A 20,132-nucleotide genomic window follows, 5' to 3' on the forward strand; every position below is an offset into this window, starting at 1 on the left:
ATCAGATATAATATATCGGAGCGGCCAAGGTGTTCACAACATCTGAACACACACTCTAACGCCTTGGTCAACAAAACCTAAGATTTGGAAAGTTCTATTTGGTGATACCTTTCAACCCACCACAGCATATTAATTTTTATGTCGACCATTATTTTATAGTTTATAGGTACAAATTTATTTATCAAGGAAAATATATTCGTAAAAAATATAACGTTTCCTGTCGCGCAGCCAAGTAAAAACTAATTTATTTTTAGCCAGTGAATCAGAAAACGGTACGGGAGATTTACTAGACGACAGCAGTATGTTAGAAGTCGAGTCTGGCGTCGAAGCCCTGGAGGACACCAACATCGACGCACTCGGAGACGTCAACCTGTACAAAGACTCTGGGGAAAAGAACTCTCCCGTCCTGAACATCCTCCCCTGTACTGTACAGAGGCCTATCACACCCACAAATTTCGGATCCCCACCAAGCAAAAACGATATAACAACAGAGACTCCTAGGCACTACTTCTTTAATTTCACAATGTATATTCTTACTTTTTTACTAATTGTTAACTATCTCCTATTCCCTGACTCCCACGCGTGGAATGGATTCCTGCTCGGCGTATGGACGTTTACGTTTGGAAGCAACTTGAAGCAATGGTTTCTAGCCACTTACTTTAGCACTGCCAAGGAGCCTAGAACCAGCTTTTTTCAGTTTAAGCGCAGCAGTGCTGTACCGTACACGTACAGTATTCCTAATGTTAAGGAGCATAGACCAATAAAGAAACATGAGGTATGTACTTACTTACACTCTGGCACAGCCACTTTGTCAGTAGAAAAAGGCGGCAAATTAAAAAAAAATTGGCGCGAAGAGATGATCTCTCAATAGAAAATTTGATTTCCGCGCCTTTTTGTACTAACAAGTTGGGTGTGTTTCAGTATATAGTTAAATGTGTAGTTCTTGAAAAAGGGATCAAGCGGCAGGTTTACGCCTTTACCAACGATGCTGATGCATTAAGGACCCTTTTTCTTGAAACAAGCCCAAAGTATTTGTAGATAAAAGTTATTGATTTCTAAACCATGTTGTGATTTGCAGGGATGGATAAACCATTATAGGTTTCATGAATATGATGCTTACACGTATCACATCAACAAAACAACAACCGCATTTATGAAATTAGAAGGTAAATGTCCAATACTAACATACATAGGTATAATTGCAGCCATGCACTTCCATTTGATTGATTGATTTTGTTGTTTTTTTTTTATAAAAACTCCGTGAGTGCACATACTACTATCCTCAAATCCTCATACTCTAGTGCAGCGGTCGGCAACCAGCGACCCGCGGGCCGCGAACCTCACTTGCGGCCCGCGAGCCTCCCTGGCTATTTTGTATGTAATATTGACAAATGACAATGTCTGATAAAGTCATAAATATTACCAAAGTGCGGCCCGCGTCCACTTCGTTAACTGCTATGTGGCCCTTGGTTGCTAAAAGGTTGCCGACCACTGCTCTAGTGTATAGTGGCCGTCCATAAATTACGTCATATATCTCCCCTAAAATCATCCAAAAATCATGCTTCGAATGACCCCGTTTCCTCCTACGTCATGCTACCATCACCCGATGTCCAGACCCCCCCCCCCCCCCCTAATTTGAAATGACGTAATTTATGAAAAGCCCCATAGATACATTTAAATGCTCTCTTTATCTTTACAGACATTTATATCTCATAAGATAGATCATTAGCAGTGAACGACCCTTTATTTATTTATTTTGTTTTAGGCTGCAATTTAAGGATATCTTACACAAAGACAAAAATAGCGAAGAGGGCGCTGTGGGACGAAAAAATAGACAAAGTTGTTTTCTACCAGCATAGATTGTATAATTTAACAGGAGCCAAAGTATACCTGCTGCCAAATGGACTTGTCAGTAAAAGGTATGGAAAACATTTTATCATTGTTTCCCTTTGTTACTTTGTGTATCCAGATCATCATCATCATCATCTCAGCCATAAGACGTCCACTGCTGAACATAGGCCTCCCCCTTGTATCCAGATCATAGACTAGGAATCTTCTAGCTAGATGGAGCTTAGAGCAATTATTTCATGAAACCGATTCTGCCAAAAATACAGGGGTGCGGGGGACGAGGTGAGCGAGTCCCGTGCCGTGATTGGTCCGTTCAAAGACACTTGGGCGTCACACAAAGACACTTGATCGAAAATCGAGTATATTTGTGGCAGAGGGGGTAGCGCTACTATGCTATGTCTGGAGGATTCCTAGTCTATGATCCAGATTTTGCAACATTGCGTAAGGGGATATACATACAGAGGTATGCCTTGATCCACCCTTAATTTTGACTTTGCCGTAGTCGTGTAAAAAATTTAAACACACCGTCAGCAATCAGCATCACATACAAATATTTCATAAGTAGTAGGTTAAGATCTCTTGGTCACCTTGAAATACTAATGTCGTAATAGTCGTACCACGACGCAGAAAGTGCGTCAAAGTAGAACAAAAACATGAGCAATAGTATAAGTTATTGTTAGCAATGCATATGGATTAATGTGACTAATATTGTCTTCGGTTAGCGCGATAGTTATTCATGAACTAAAACTTTTAAATTAAAAGCTTTAAGTTTAAACTTTAGTTTAAATAGTTTTATTAACGTGATTACTCAATTATTTAGTAGACAGCGTAATCAACTAAAAAAGGGTATGCACATATATTTTTATATAAAGCAAGTTGTCGTGTTATCAATAAGCATTAGTAATTTTTTTTTTCTTAAGTTCCACACTATACATATATAGGCTTGGCATTGAAAGAGATTAAACATTATTTTATTGCGAACTAAAATACTGAATAATTGAATATGGCATTAATGTTTAAAGTGACCGTGATGTGGAATTAGATTAAACATGCAAATACAGTCATCATCATCATATTAGCTGGAAGTTGTTCACTGCTGGACATAGACTTCTCCTGAATAGGTAATCCTGTTGGTCCCGATCTTCACAAAGACTGGTTGGGCGCTATCCTATCCAACGGTTACCCTAGAATTTAATTGCTTTGTCGCCACCTTTATTTCTTTTCATCGAAAACTAGTCTAGTATTTGTTTTTATTACTCTCATTTGGAACAAATAATCAATACAATTACGCTTAGTGAGGTCATTAAACAAAGCACTAAATCTCACGATAAGCCGGACGGTTACATTGTCCGAATAGTTAGATTGTTAGCCAAGCTGACCTTCGCTCGCGTCGCTCGACCGACAATTGGGCCAAAATTATACGGAGTCGTATAAAGGTGTATATCTTCAAACAAAGGTACATGCTTGAGCCGCACGCAAGGAACAAGAGACGGTACTCACTCAATACAAGGGAACTAACCATATTTCGAGATGACACGAGCAGTCGTTGCGTTCGAAATTAAAAAGTCTTAAGGGGCCCACTGATTAACAGTCCGCCGGACGGTATCGGCCTGTTAGTTAGAACAAAATTTTGACAGTTCCGAACAACGGACAGGCCGATACCGTCCGGTGGACTGTTAATCCGTGGGCCCCTTTATGTAAAATCTTAATGGGGAGATACTGTTATTGTCATTGTATCTATACTTTGCTTCGGTCGGGCGTGGCTCACTCCGCGATTTCGTCGCTTTACTACAGGTAGCTAAAAGTACATCCGTTCCACACCAATTTTGGGGAAAGCCATAAGTCGCGCGTGGCGCTGTCGCCACCTAGCGGCCATATCTGTCCTGATCGTAACAGACGCGTTTTGTTAGAGAGTGAGTCTTCTGTACCTAGTACTATTATTTATTCTGTACTTCGGTGAAGTTCGGTGGCACCGTTGGACCGTCAATTGGGTTAATAACCAGTTTCAGTTTCAGTTTCTTTATTCATAACGTAAGTTACATGTCAATTTTATTATACATATTTACATCTTATGTCTATTTTATATTAACAATAATAAGTATCTCATTTCAATAATCACATATAACATTGTTTGTATTCATAAATTCATCAAATGCGTAGAACGCCTTATCTATTAAATATTCCTTTAGCTTTCTAATAAACATATTGTCTGATAATTCTGCTGACTTCAAATTATTTGGCAAACGATTATAAATTCTAGGACCTATGTACCACACACATTGTTCAGACTTTTTTAGTCTGTGCCGGTTAGGGAGGAGATTATTTCCATTTCGGAAGTTAGGACCACGCATTCTAAATTCATTAAGAGTTTTTCGAACTACCTTAGCCACTTCAAATATGTACAGACCTGGAACAGTCATGATCCTTAACTTCCGAAATAGGCTACGGGCAGGTGTGTCCCAGGGTACCCCAGCCATAATCCTAATTACCCTTTTTTGCATTATAAACACCCTTTGTCTGTCCGCTGCTTGTCCCCAAATATCAATTCCGTACGTTACAATTGACTGAAAGTATGCAAAGTATGCATTTCTGACACATTGCTCATCAAGCATTTTTGTCAGTCTCGAAATTGCAAAGCATGCCTTGCCTAACCTCTTACAAAGCTCGTCTATATGGGTATCCCATTTTAATCCAGAGTCTAAGGTGAAGCCTAGATATTTTGCTTTGTTTACTAAAGGTACTTCGATATTGTCCAGGACGATATTCAATGTTTGGGGTGGCAAACCCCTAAGGTTAATCTGGATTACATTGGTTTTTTCCAAGTTAAGCTTCATACCATTGATAGTGAACCAGTTCTTTACATCCCGCAGCAGGTAATTAACTTTAGATTGCAGTTCTGTGAAACTAGTGCCCCAAACAACAAAAGCACTATCATCCGCGTATGCGATCAGTTCACCATGCGACGTACACGCTGACAAGTCATTAACTAATGTAATAAATAAATAATTACCTATTACTGAACCTTGATGAACAGAAATGGAATCAAGCGATTGATAGTTGGATCTTCCCTTATAGCCATTAACATCTACTTCACATAATTGTTGCCTGTCCTTTAGAAAGGCTTCAAATATTTTAAGGAAAGTTCCCCGAATGCCGTAATGGTCTAACTTCTTAATAATAAGCTTATGGTCTACGAGGTCGAATGCTTTCGACAAATCGCATAGCACTAATGCAACTTTGCATCCCAATTCTTGTTTCCCAGCGATAGTTTTTATGAGTTGTCTGGTAGCATCTACTGTGGATTTTTGAGACTGATAAGCATATTGTTCCTTTGCCAAGATACCCTTACTTGTCAGATGATTAATTAGCCTATTTGCAAGACCCAGTTCAAAAATCTTAGACAACACTGGTATTATCGATATAGGCCGATAGTTCTTTAGTTCCGTTTTTACTCCTTTTCCCTTATATATAGGTACAACTTTAATCTTTTTTAAAATTTCAGGATAAGACCCATTTTTCAGACACAAATTCATACTGTAACATAAAATATCTATAAATGATGGAGGAAGCTCACGCAAGATCCTTGTAGGAACCTCATAAACATCCTTTGTGGGTTTTGGCTTAATTAGCTTTATGAGTCGATAAATCTCTGCAATGGACAGTGGCTCTAATATTGCACATTCCACTGCCATGGGACTATATGATTCGAGAAGTTGTAATGCCAGCCGCATATCTGGTTGTCTCTGGGTGTCCCTCACAGAGTTGATAAAGAATTTATTTATTTCATTTGCCAACCTGTCAGGTTCGGAAGACTCAAGTGATATTGATTTGCTACTTGTTGCACTAGTTTCCGACTGTATTACCCTCCAAACAGCCTTTGCCTTGTTGCTGGCATTGCGTATTTCATTTTTGAAGTAGTCACTACGCTTGTATATCATTAATTTTTTATAAAGTTCTTCTAATTGATCTTTGAAGTTATGGAGTGATATGTTATCAGGAAATACGTTGCACAGATCTTTAATGTCATCTAATAAATACTTTTTTGCGATTATATCACCTGAAATCCATATTTTGTCTTTATTACATTTTGGATATTTATGCCTGGGAAAAGCCTGCACAAAAGCATGTATAAACACATTAATAATGGAATCAAGAATCTGGTCTGGTTCCTTACCAGACTTTATAATTTTATCCCAGTCATACATATCTATGAATTCAGTAAAACAGTTTAATTTAGACGGCGTGATGCATCTCATCTCAATCATTTCAACGTTATTACAGTCATTTTGTTGGTAGTTTATGCTCATCATTTGCCCGTCATGATCGGATAACCCACTCTTTACTGGGGCAAAATTGATTTCATCAATGTCAGAGTAGCCATGATCTATACATGATGCACTACAGTTGGTATATCTAGTTGGACATACAGCTATGGGATTGAGGTTTGCACAATTCATAAGATCCAGCAATTTGTTTTTATTAGGACTGTCTTTTAACAAATCTATATTGAAGTCCCCAACAATTAATGTATTCTTAGCTTTCAGGTCGTCATTTATTATATTTAATAAGATTGATAATTTCTCAAAGAATATATTAATATCCCCAGACGGGGGTCTATATATGCAAATTATACTTAGTTTATAATAATTTATCTCAATTGCAGAAATCTCAATCACCATTTCTACCGATAAATCTACTAAAACATTCAATTCAGTTGCCTCTACACTTTTATGAATATAAATACAAGCCCCCCCGTGAATGTTATTTTTTCGGCAATATGACGAAGAGAGTTCATAATTCATGATATTTATAGTTTTTAAATCGTTTGCCTCTTTCCAATGTTCAGTTAGGCATATGACATTAGTTCTGTCCAAAGATTGCAACATAGCTTCCAGTTGGTAGACTTTATTACTTAGGCATCTTATATTTTGATGATAAACTTTAAACACAGTATATGATTTAGATGCTACATCGTGTTGCGGCTTAACTAGGTCTGGTTCTTTGGATTCGTGATAGTCACATCTAAAAAACTTTCCGCGTTATAAAACAGTTCATTAACATTTTTTAGTGCACTATTAATACATTGAGCAAGAATATGTTTTCCCCTCCCATTGAGTTGATTACCACTGCTCTTATAGTCTTGATATTGCAGTTGCATGTTACAATTCAGTACCCATAGATTCGCCGCTTTATTCAACTTTTTATTGAGGGCATGGTTAAATTTTTTTACAAACTCGTTATAATCACTTGAGTATTCATTTACGCTATATGGAATATCACAGATGATAATATTAGTATGTGATGCTAATTGAACAGCTTTATTTAAAAGTGCGATAGATTTATATATAGGCGATACATTGTAGTCACTTGAACCACATAATATTATTACACAATCCGATTTTTTAAAATTTGAAATTTTTTCTTCGAAGTTGAGGAGGACTCGTTCTGTAGTACCATTTGTAATTATGTCCGCTGTTGCATCGTAGTCATTCCTCCTAATTCTTGATAACGGCAGCAACAAGTCTGCTCCATGTGCAACCTCTTCCGTAACACAACGAATTAGTTTAGCTTTAATTTCAAATGACTAACTAATTTACTATTCTGATGTATGCATACCGTAAAATGTGTAACGATGTTTGGAATTTCACTTTCAACTGGTTTATCCGGTCACGAAAATATTTATTTTACCTAAGTGATTTCGTGTTTGTGACCTTATTCGACTAATTAATATGACATGATTTAACACATAATATTAAGTATATATTTCTAACGATACAAACCGCGTGATGGGATACTTTGGTAGTTCAGATTAACTGGCTTCACAGTACCTACCTACTGAAAATTATTAAATATTTGCTCTTTTTCCTCTTTATGTTTAAGGAATCATTTACAAACATAATTTTACTTTAATAAGATAGGGTGAACATGACTTTTATTTTATGTTATTATCACTACACCTTATAAAACAAAGTCCCCCGCTGCATCTATCTGTTTGTATGTTCGTAACAAACTCAAAAACTACTGAACGAGTGTACTTATCGTCCCCAAAGATTTGGATTCGTCAAAACAAATAATTTTAGTTCAATCTCGACGGGTCTACTAGTAGCCACCGAAAAGTTTCCCTACCTGTTTTCTGGCTCCATCATCAGATTATTGTGGCAATTCATGATGCTGTACTTGCGAAGTTTCAGATCTATACGGCTGTTAGAAGTACGTTAAACTCGAATTGCTAAGTTTTTACATTGTTAATATAAATGTATTAATTAATTAAAGTGTATTAATTAATTGCAGACAATGGAGCAAAAAATATCCTATATGTATAACATTAAATGAAAATGAAACAATACAAGTACTTGAGAAAGAAAATCTGCTTGACAAAAAATCTGGCGAAGCGTCAGAGAGTAAGAAGAAAGAACAAGAGTCAGAGACCACCGAAACTAACACCACCCCGGAAAAGAAGAAGAGATTTGTATGGAGAAAGAAAGAAAAAAGGTAAGTACATACATATATATTTAGTGGATTTCACAGATTACGATTTCACTTTGAAATATCAAACTTTATTCGGTACCTGCCGATACCGGGTCGCGTAGTCGGTTCGAAACAAAACGAATAGGCGCGTCCACATCTAGCGAAGGCGCCGCCACGCTAGTTTGCTGAGGATTGCACTTTTTATGCCAGCTTTACATGAGTTGCGCAAATCAAACACATGTCAAGCAACGCACTATTAGCAGTACATTTGCTATAATTATTATAATAGATCTGGGCGTACCTCAAATCAAGCAAAGTCAAGCGAACATGGCATGGGCGCTCGTGCGTATTCATACGGTCCGGACATATAGGCTTTTGTACACTGGTGACACCCATAATGTTCAAGACACCTACTAAACTACTTTTAAGTTAGCTGAATCAATATTTTTTTCCATGTTTGTACATTATTTAAATAAATAAATAAAATATTACTGAGAAAAGCAGCAACATCAGTGTACTTAGCTAGTTCTGAAAACAACTGTAACCAAGGCGTAAATATCGCTAATCCTCTTAGCGACGATCACACATTTAGTTTCCTAGATATGTTTTTATTTATTTTTAATATTTGCAATTGCATTTTTAGCCTTTCACAAGATTTAGAGATGCCTGGGAGGGAAGGTCTGCGACATCGGCTCGTCAGAAAAATGCATAGAGGTATGGCAGATCAGATTAATAATCATCCCTCCTAAAACCGCAATGTTAATTATTATCAAGATCACATAACCTTTCTAAGTCCATTTAAAGTTATTTTTTGTCTGTAGGGGACGTACATGGTCCATTTGGTTTTGGTAGTATGGTCCATTTAAAAACAACGAGGCACTTGGACTTAAATCACTTTTCTAAATTTAATTTCCGATCCTAGTTTCTCATACCTTAGAATAATTTAATTTTCTATTCAATTAACTACACTCTCATTCACTCGTGTTTCATTGCCACAGAGAAAAAACCGGATAACGTGTCCACCGCCACAGAGCCAGACAGTCAAACAGAGAAGACTCTACAAGAAGAATTGAACGCGGACGAGCCGACCAGTGCGCCCGCCAACGGCAAAGATGAGGTCCTCGACGATGATCTGGACGATACCGAGATTTCCAGACTGAAGGAGTTTTTGGACGAAACTGTAAGTCGCTCACAACTAGTCTGTCAGTTAAATTAAAGAGTAAAAATGTGCAAAGCAAATTGCGTAAAGCTTTCAAAAACTTGTAATAATCCCGAAAATTTCTAGAGACATTCAAAAGAAATAAAGGAAGCTTACATTTTTTGAATGGAACATTTCATTATCATACAATACCTAATATGAGAAGGTTCCAACTTCCAAGTTTTTAAGTAGTGAGATTTTTTTTCTTTTTACAAACTTAATTCACTTTTTTTAGGCGGTATGAGTGGGTCAAATGACTCAAAAAGTATCAAATTGTAGTCATATATCGCTACACTTTAGGTATTCTTACTTTCGAGTAACTCTTCTCTTGTTGGTTTAGGAGCCGGAGACTGTAGAGGGCGCGGCAGAGGGGGAGTGGAGCTTGCACGTGAAGAGCTCCAAAGACAAGCACTCGCGGCTGTTCCTGTTCGCGAGGACGGGCCGCGACAAACTTGAGTGGTGTGTATTTTTCTTACTTTAGTTAGATCCTAGTTTAGTTAGACCAAGGCAGGCGTGGCTCACTCCGCGATTTCGTCGCTTTGCTACAGGTAGCTAAAAGTACATCCGTTCCACACCAATTTTGGTGGCTAGCCATAAGCCGCGCGTGGCGCTGTCGCCACCTAGCGGCCATACCTCTCCTGATCGTACCAGATGCGTTGTGTTAGAGAGTGAGTCTTCTGTACCTAGTACTATTATTTATTCTGTGACCAAGGTTGCTACACTTTTTACCAACTATCATCGTCCTGATAGTCATACACTAGCAGGTGGTTGCAGGTGGCGATAATATTGGGCGACTTTTCAGGCAGATCTACAGTAGCGAGGAGAATCGAGATGGTTTTATACTATGAGCGGTTTAAACAACTGGTTTCCCGTCGTAAAAACATGATCAAATGACATTGAATAAGAAATTATCGGTTTTGAGTATGAGAGACTAAAAAAGCTAATGGTGCATTAACTGACTGTGACTTTATGTTGCCAGGTTCCGACGGATACACCAAGCTATAGCGGAGGCGAATCCGTCACTCGAGTCTTCCGTCGCCGAAGACAAGAGTTCGAGCGATCTCGCGCCCGACACCAAGGAGGGCATAGAGATGGCCGTCTACAAAGTTTCTGAAAAGGAGACCGTCTCCTTCCCAAAGCCCAGTGTAAGTACAAAATACTACTACAGTTTTCGAAGGATGCACATGGTTATAGAAAGGGTAAATCTGTCGCTCGTGTCTTCCGACGCCGAAGACAAGTGCACGAGCGATAACCGTCTACAAGTTGGCTAAGGTGATCTTATTCCCAAAACCCAATTTTACGTACGGAATACTTATAACAGCTTCGTCGCCGTGTTCAAAACTTTTCTCTGTTTGACACAGACAATACTAGTTTTAAAACCAAATACTAACGCGCCAGCCTGTAAAAGCCAAGCAAATCTAACTACTTACCTTTACAGCACCTTCTCACTTCCCGGTTAGTAATTTAACATATTCACTGCCAGCGACCCGCTAGGCGGGTTCTTTGTTATTATAGTGAGCGCTTTTCGCTACATAAGGGTTTTCCCATAACACGCAGTAGCGAAAGCGAAGTAGTGTAGCGAAAAGCGTGCGTAGCCGATAAGCTACACGCGTTCCTCGCGCTGGCACTCAATGTGTTAAGCATACCCATAACCTACATTGAATCTAATTTTGTGATGACTTCGGAAACGAATTGGTAAATAAGGACGTTAATTATCATTTATCTGTAAGAAATGTTGTGACCGATTTGTTTTGTTTCAGATCAAAGCTACTCCAGTGCCGTCGGAAATTCCTTCTACCGTTACGGATTGGAGCTCCTATGAGAAAACATTTTGGCCTTATCTAATAAAAATCATGCAGGTATGTGACTTATTGGCTTCAATTATGAATTCAACTTGTTTTCACCACATTGTATTTGTAGATATACTCTCCCTTCTCTCTCTCCCTATCTTGTTTTATCAAACAATTTTGCCTTCTGTATCTTATTGAGATTAGGGGAATGGAAATTCAAATCGGCTTTATTAGGCTAGTAACCCCCTATTTACAAAAAAAATAAAGCACAAAGAACTGACTCGGCTTAGTAAACGTTTCACGCGCTCAAAACTCGGTATTTTTTAAGTCAAACAGTAGCGTAACGTTTGAACAATTCTATTTCCACCGGCTAGCCGAATATTCATATAAAATCAGAAATGTAGCTATTTATTTACATCTTTAAAAAGAAAAGATTTTCTCTCTTTCTCTAACTTTCCTTCGTATTTGTACGACACCACCACTGTCTAATCTCGTAGTAATAAAGTATCTCTCATTATTAGTTTGAAGTTGAACTTAGGCAAAAGTCCGATCCGATCTGTGACAGACGCACGAAGAAAGCACGAGGCAGAAGGTCGACACCGGAGTCACCTGCGACCTCGATCCCACGCCGGTAGAGGCTAAAAGCAAAACCAAGAAGAAACGAAAAACCGATGTTAGTACCCATATGTATCCTATTCCAATTTTTGTTTCTACCTTTCTCCTTCTTAAGTTCTTAATGTTCTTATGTAGAGATAGAAGCGAAATCGGTTATACCAGGATCGCACGTACCGAGTAGAGTGGCGAGACAGTAAAACGAAGTATGAAATTGTTACTCGGCCGAGTAAAAATTCCTTACTTCGTTTTACTGTCTCGCCACTCTACTCGGTACGTGTAACCGAGCCCTTAGGACCGATTTCGTTTCATCAGATGATAACCAAAACTCACTTCACTCACTTTTGTACTCGAAAGATACAAGGGAAGTCTATAAGTACGAGTAGGTGTATTCTGTCTGTCCAATATCTTTGTCCAATGTCATTGCGTCTCCAATGTCATTTTTTTGGACAAAGAAATTGGATAGGTGGAATACCACCCTTAGGCTTACCCTCTATTTGTACGTTTAAATTAGAGTAGAAGTAGTATCAGAGTTTATTGTAATTAATACTTACATCAGTATATTTTGGCGTACACCTCCATTGACTTTAGATGTCCAATTTGGGATACAATATTGTACTACTCTGCGCATGATACCTTCTTTACGATGTTACACAAGTCAGATTACCCTAATATTGAACCTTATTACCGATTTCACAGTGTTGATATTCCCTTGCAGCCTAAATCAGCTCCGTCCGCGTGCGACTGCCGAGTGTTGCCCGCCGAGGTGTCGTGGGTGAACACGGTGCTCGCCCGAGTCATGTATGACGTCATGAGGGACCCGCACATCATGATGCGAGTGCAGAATAGGATACAGAGGAAACTTAATACGCTCAAGGTGAGTCATTTTGTGTCATTGCTCATTTAGACGATGCGAGAACTCGCATGCGTATTTCATTACATTGCGAGTTGTGATCGGTCTGTTGAAAAGGACGTAACCAACAGTCCGCAATGTAACTAAAATCGCATTCGAGTTCGCGCGCCGTCTAAATCAGCCCTAATACTCTCAAAATATTTCACATACAATTTATTTAATTTTTGAAACAAGAAGTTGGGAAAGTGATTGAAAAAGTTGACGGAAAATTGTTGAATATTTTTTCTTAGCCTATTTGAGTTTCCCACTGCTGGGCAAAGGCCTCTCCCCTAGTGTTGTGAATAACGCTTATTTTAGGCTTAAAAACTCGAGCCCTCAAGACTCGTAAGTCTTGAAGACTCGACTATATTTGAGAATTGTATTTATTTATTTTACGCGTATGGATGTAAGAAATCGTCTTTGCTGCCTTTGAGGCGTTAAGCCTCAAGAGTCTTAAGGGTTCGAGTCTTTAAGCCTCGAAATGAGCGTTATTCACAACGCTACTCTCCCTGGTTCTCCATGACTCCCGATTTTGTACTTCCTCCGGGCAGTTGTAACCAATTTGTAATACATACTTTGTAAAGACTGATTAGGATATGTCTGAATACGTGTAGATCAGCGAAATGCTATACATGGAAGTATTCTGTCCGCTCAATTATGACCCAACACAAACTACCCCGCGATAGGCGGTACTTACAAACTGCTCGATTGGCAATCTCAGTACCACCGAGATGACAGTCAGTGACAAATGGCTAAATTGATTTATAAAAACAACGTTTTTTTGTAATTAAAAATATATTCATGTGTCGTGAAGTGGTGCAGAAGTTATTTTAGTTCATACCAAGGACAGTGGAATCACTTTTCACTTGTAGTAAACAGATAACTTCAGTAGAATTTGGAAAAAACATGACGATTTGTTTTCAATACTACCGTGCTAAGCTAAAACGTAACAACTGCATACGACTTTCATAACAACATACGACTTTTTAAATTGCGAGGATAATAGGGATGGTGTTATGCTAAATGAAGTAGACTATTTTACTAACTTGTGTTTGGTTTAGGTATTTTCTATATAATTATAAATGTAGTAATAAATTCCTTCTTACAGATTTGTATTTTCCTTTTTTATTTCATGAGATGGAGCTATAAAAAAACTACCTAGTTATTTCAAATTAATAATCAAATTTGGTATTGTCATTTTACATTACTTTCCATTCAGATTCCCACAAGATGCTATTCGCAGAGAACTATGGAAAAAAGCTGTCCAATTAGAGAGACATGAAATTGAGTGGATGCCTGGCAAGATATCTAGAATATGTTCTATTCATGAGATATAACCCGTGAGATAATCATACCCGGTCTCCTATATGTAGATACATTTTTCCTATCATGCTTTCACTGAATTAATTTAACAAATACACACATTATCTGAAAATGTTGATCATTTGAATCCACCCTCTACTGTCACATATATGTAGGTTCTCTCTCAAGCCATTTCCGTCAGTAGAAAAGAGCGGCAAACATTTTAACTCACATTATAGACGGGTCTAACGCGAATTATATTCAATTACCTTGATTTACCGACGTAAATCAGTTTCGTTTCGTATAATGTGAGTTAATATGTGTTCAAAACGCGAAAGTTTAAAATATTATAAGAGCGGCAAACAAATTTAGAAAATGTAAGCGCGCGAACGGCTGTGGTCCTATACAAAATTTTAATTTTGCACCTTTTTCTACTGACAAACTTGCTTGACCGGCTATATAAATATAAAATATTCTGAACTGAAAGTGGGGATTTATTGGGACTCCGCCTGTTCAAATATTTTTGACCCGATTCGTGTACCCATATAAATTTTGCAGACTGTATAGCCAATCCGATTTCTAAGGTCAAGTTTGCCATACATTTACTATGGCGTACTTGATCTTAGAAAAACGGACAGACTATACCTGAACGTGACTTCTCACTGCCATGCAGATTGATAATAAAATATACAAAATACTTATTATAGCGGAATACATTTATACAACAATGATATATTTACTTATGTTGAGTTAGTCTGTCATGTCATAACAACATTTTAACTAGTTATCTTTTAATCTGCATTAAATTATTATACGTGAATTATTTGACTGGTTCTTCACTGTATGGCATAAACCTATCCCTGTCCAAGTCATATTCTAATCAAATATGAACCGCGAACTCTCAGCGGCCAGTACGTACAGCAAGAAGGTTATTAGCGGATTAATGTCGCTGATTGGTAGTTATTGACATTATATGCATTTCATCTACACTTAGCTATGTACCATTAGTGTAATAAAGATGACTCTTATTTCGTTTACCAGCTTTGATTACAGGCTCTGTAAACGCGTCGTCTTATTTGAATGTAGGCGTAATTGTGTATGTGTGCTAATTTGGCCCGAGAATTTGAACGGTAATGTTCCTAAAGGCGGTATCCATGGTTATATATGATCGCAGGTGTAGATGTTTTCAATTTGTCACGCGTGCTGATTCATGGTCAACGGTTGAATTATTTCAAGAAGGTTATGTGAAAGGTCTCCAAGTGTCGTCGCCTCTATCATCACCCGTTAGGCTTAGAGAACGCACTGTGTTTAATTTCTTGCGGTGTCAGAACCGCAAAAAGCGTAACGTACGGCATGCTTTATAAGTGCACGCACTTAAGAGACTGAAACCGCAAGAAAATAATTGCAGTGCGTTCTACGCCTTAACCCGATTATACCAATGGGGAGACACTCCTAACTTCGGGTAAACTCGGCTCCGTTCGGCTCAGCATTGCTCCGAGCAATTATTAGGGTTGACACAACTTGAGGTCCGTTTCCGTGCACGACTACAGATAATTACTTGAATTTTGACAACCCTAAATAGTCAAAAGGGATAGTGCCATAAGTTAGAAAGGGATATCATGATTTGATCCTGAATCGCTGTCAAACTTCGGTTTTGTAGGAAGTATCCTTCTGTACGGTAGTACTATTTATATTTATTCTGTGGTTATACTGTTCACCGTTACTTCTTTACCATAATTTGTTTGCTTCTCCCAGCTACCTTCGTTCATGTCGCCGCTGGTTGTGACGGAGCTGTCGCTAGCGGGCGCGTGTCCGCTGGTGGAGCGCGTGGGCGGCGCGACGTGGGACGAGCGCGGCGTGTGGCTGGACGCCGACCTGCGCTACGACGGCGGCGCCACCATCACCATCCTCACCAACATCAACCTGATGAAGCTCAAGGAGAAGAGTGAGTATCTCCTCTCCTGCTCACTTAACAACGAGTCAACCGAGTCCAGCAATAAAGGTCTGGCGAATGCACTTTTAGCTCGCCGTTCGTGAACAATTTGCAAAAGGAACGCTAACTGCATTGCGTAGAAACGCGCACGAGTGGATCATTCGCCGGAACCGGATTCAGTTTATTTTAAATTGCTTTCAAATCATCTAAAGTTAGTCACTGTTTTTAATACATTAATATATTAATGAAACTTTAGGTCTGAACTTCAAAAACGATGTAAAGAGTAAATACTCTTTTTGTAAAAGACTGTTTGTTTCTGAAAAAAATACAAAAAAAAATGAAGTGAGATCCAGACCCTGAAAAAAAAACTGCCATAATTAGTACTACGCTTGTTTATCTCAATGACACTAGATGTGTAGTAGGGATACTAGGGATAGACTATAGTTTTAGTTATTTGAAGCAACCGTTCTGAGCTTGTCATAATAATCCTGTAGATGTGTGACGTAGTTATGCGTATGATTTAAGGGTGGTATTCCATCTGTCCAATATTATGGTCCACATTTTGCTTAATGAGAGAGTGAGACGCAATGCACATTGGACCAAGATATTTTATAGGTGGAATACCACCTTAAAGTACAATTACGCGCCTCGCCTTTAACCTTTTGAACGCCAAACGGCGCATCCATTTGCCGTGCCACTGACGCCACGGGGGTAAAATTTAGTTTTGTGAATAAATAATGCCAACCTAAAAGTGGGGTGTTTTTCAGTAGATTTTCATCAAAAAACGATGAAGCCGTCTTTAGCGTCGTTGTCACGATTTTGCGTTGTCGTCAATTGCCGTCTGTGGCGTTCAAAAGGCCACCTTACCCTCCCCTTGTTTTATTTTAAAGGGTGCTCAATGACCTTTGTCGTTTGTTTCAGACCTAACGTTGGAAGAAAAGCTCTTGCTGACAGAAGAGCATGTAGTGGAAAAGGATCTCATAATTACGGGGACCGGAATGTTCTCCGAAAAGCAGCTACGGGTAAGTAACCTTATTTGGTACCTATATAAAAACTGAATACACACATGAGTCAGTTTAACCATAGAGAAGTATAAGTAAAGAAAGAGTGGTAACTCCATACATCAGTTTTCTTACCAATACGCGAGTTGTTTCGTAGTCGACATCTAGCGTCAAGTAGCGGAATTTATCAGTACTGCTAGTGGACAATAGATGTCGCTTCGTTCCAGCGCTAAAAGTAGGCAACGATGGGTTGCTCAGTAAACAATCCACTAATTCATGTCAAGTCTTAACTAGCCCTTGATAAACGTTTGTCCTTATCTGTCATTTTGATATTTATGGGGTTGTCAAAAAAAACAAAACGGACAAAATATTCTATAATATAAAGAGTTTCTAAGTATTATGAATAAGGGGGTACGCTACGCCTTGTATATTGGAACGGCGATGTTGTCTGTGCAGAAACGCAAGCCCGCCATATTCGACAGCGAGGTGGAGGACTCGGCGGAATCTTCCAGTGACGACGAGAGCCCGCCCGTGCAGCCCGTGGACAGCAATGAGGCCATACAAACGCAGGAGCTGTACGTGTTCTGTCCCATTCCCTCTACAGCTTAAATCAATTATTATGTTATCCTCTAGACGCCAACAAATTAAAAATTGCCAAGCCAAATGCAATTTTTAATGTCGAAAATACAATGGAATGGGGGCACTTTTTATAGGCCCCTGGGCAGCTAGAATTAGTGTTGTGAGTTAGCACTTATTTTGAGTCTTACTCGAGGGCCACAGAACAAAACTTACACATCCTCATTTTGCACGCTCGACGCTGACGTCGACGATCATACATTTATTTGAATAAACCATTTATCGCTAACTGTAACTTAATAATACTAAGGGCCAGTTGCACCACAATTAACAGACTGATCAACGTCAATCACCAGAGAACTATGAAAGTTTCCATACAGCAAAATTTAACGAACGCTACAACGGTGACAGACGGTTTGGTGCAACTGACCCTAACTGATAACCAGTCAAGGTTACTACTGAATGTTTCAGTAGTTTTCTTTTACCTACTCACGAATGCTCAAAGAAGATTGACGTATCTGATAGACATGGTTTTTTTATTTTAAAAAATAATGATGTACATACAGTCCACCGGCGACGCCAGAGAGCGGTTCATCCAAAAAGAAGTTCCTGAGAATCGTTGATAAGATTTCTACGAATAAATACTTTCAGCAGGTCAGTATCACACTTTTGACTACCCATTCATAACTCTTACTGCAACGAAATAAGACCTATAATGGCTTTCTGTGGACATCATAAAATACCTTTAAATCCTTATTTTCTTACTGGACCATTCATATTCAAACCTTCCAATTCTTAAAAGCTGTATGACGAAAGCTTCAATAAAAGTACGCATATCGTTAAATTTTATACTGTCCATAGGTAAAACGCCTGTTTTCCGGAATGTTTTTGACCGTACTAATCTACTTTTCGCTAAACATGTGTTCTTAGAAAATTTAACACTCCCGGGTATGGATAAAAGTACAAATCTGCTTGCAGGTTACCGACTTCAAATACGTGAAACGAGCTATGGAGGGCCTGTCGAATACGGACATAAAGCTACAAGTAGAGATCCAAGGGTTAGAGGGGCGGCTGGCTCTAAACCTGCCGCCGCCACCTCACGACAGATTATGGCTTGGGTAAGTGATGTTCTTTTTAATGGAGGAAGGATGGAATGAGGGAGGGAGGTCGTGACCCTCGTTCCGGGTCATTCCTGATGCAGAGGCTGTCTATCGCGGTCCAGCGTGGCAACGCGGCGAGCGTGATGGGCACCTTTGCGTCTGGAAGGGCGCGGGATGGTTTGTTTGGCTGAGTTCTTGGTTGTGGCTTTGTTTAGCTTATTTTTAATTTAGTTTAAAGTTAATTTTAATGTAATTTATTAATTTGATGATTGATCGATCGAGTATGTTTAGGTATAAGTTTTAATTTCTAATAGGTTTAGTTGTATATGGTTTACGGTATACTTTGAATTGTATTGAATGGAATAAATAAATGACTTTTTAATTACCTACAGAAAAAATAGAATCCTCGTAATTTGCTTCGGCGCAAAAGAGTTGCGAAATTTGCTTGAAATGCTCGGCGCTCAATAGTTGTAATAGTAGTTGTGGAGGGTCAAAGGTTATTTCTATACCTCTCGCGTCGAATCATGGTCCCTATGACATAGTATTTTAGATTTAGATGTTGTCGAATTAAGGTTCAACTGACAGACGGTTTAGTGCAACCGAATCTAATTTAAAAATGTATAGCAACCAACTTCGATGCATGAAGCTTTCTTACATAACTAACCTAAGGACATTTGATTTTTTTTTGTGTAGTGATATGCAGTTATTCCATGAACGAACCAATAGGGTATTATACTGTATTTAAAGTAAATTATTTTTCTCAAAAATGGACGGCAAAGTCGACTTTGCCGTTTAAAAAATAGGTTGCGAAGCGCGTAGTTTATGGTCAGTCAAAAATTAAAAAGTTAAAAACATTGCAGTCTCGATTTTGGGACTGCAATGTTGCATACAAATTCCATTATTTGTCGAGTTCCAAACTTTTTAAAAGTTGAAATGGCCATATCAAATGAAGGCACAGGCCCATTAAACAGTCAAACAGATGATTAGTACCGCGACTATTTAGCTGTCTCAAATAGGTTGGCGTATTTTCGGCAGAAAAATACACTTCTATTTTTTATTAAAAAAATAAAAAGGCGGCAAAGCTAATTTTTTCAATTGTTTCTACTTTTTTCTGTGAAAATATATACGTAAGAAAGTTGCTTTTGTAAAATATTTCTATGATATTTATATTTCTTGCACCATTTTTGAGAAAAGCACTATATATGACTCGGCTGGAAGGCTACTTGCTGGCTTCGGATTCAATTAAACGGACTCCCAAGGTCGTCCGTTTAAAACGAATCCTCAGCCTGCAAGTAGCTACTTCCGAGCCTCGACAATAATGTACTATTACACCATGCATGAAATAAAGCACCAGATAATTAAAAGAAAAACACAGATAGGATTTATTTTTAAACACAAGTTCTATTTAATGA

General features: G+C 38.5%; 1 protein-coding gene across 3 annotated transcripts in view; it reads left to right on the plus strand.

The window, feature by feature from the left end:
• LOC134791643 (testis-expressed protein 2) overlaps nucleotides 1-20,132 on the plus strand; it is a 28,755-nt gene that overhangs the window by 3,271 nt on the left and 5,352 nt on the right. For 2 of the 3 annotated variants that reach the window (XM_063762701.1, XM_063762702.1), the window contains exons 5-20: nucleotides 255-775; nucleotides 1,079-1,166; nucleotides 1,766-1,919; nucleotides 8,140-8,340; nucleotides 8,960-9,030; nucleotides 9,315-9,496; nucleotides 9,855-9,973; nucleotides 10,494-10,659; nucleotides 11,275-11,373; nucleotides 11,870-11,977; nucleotides 12,635-12,793; nucleotides 15,866-16,055; nucleotides 16,965-17,065; nucleotides 17,501-17,619; nucleotides 18,187-18,274; nucleotides 18,599-18,738. In XM_063762701.1, the coding sequence (XP_063618771.1) occupies nucleotides 255-775; nucleotides 1,079-1,166; nucleotides 1,766-1,919; nucleotides 8,140-8,340; nucleotides 8,960-9,030; nucleotides 9,315-9,496; nucleotides 9,855-9,973; nucleotides 10,494-10,659; nucleotides 11,275-11,373; nucleotides 11,870-11,977; nucleotides 12,635-12,793; nucleotides 15,866-16,055; nucleotides 16,965-17,065; nucleotides 17,501-17,619; nucleotides 18,187-18,274; nucleotides 18,599-18,738 (2,506 nt within the window). The remainder of the gene's footprint in view (nucleotides 1-254; nucleotides 776-1,078; nucleotides 1,167-1,765; nucleotides 1,920-8,139; nucleotides 8,341-8,959; nucleotides 9,031-9,314; nucleotides 9,497-9,854; nucleotides 9,974-10,493; nucleotides 10,660-11,274; nucleotides 11,374-11,869; nucleotides 11,978-12,634; nucleotides 12,794-15,865; nucleotides 16,056-16,964; nucleotides 17,066-17,500; nucleotides 17,620-18,186; nucleotides 18,275-18,598; nucleotides 18,739-20,132) is intronic. The other variant, XM_063762703.1, reaches the window with a different exon arrangement.

This window comes from Cydia splendana, chromosome 6 (assembly GCF_910591565.1).
Source record: "Cydia splendana chromosome 6, ilCydSple1.2, whole genome shotgun sequence".
NCBI lineage: Eukaryota > Metazoa > Arthropoda > Insecta > Lepidoptera > Tortricidae > Cydia > Cydia splendana.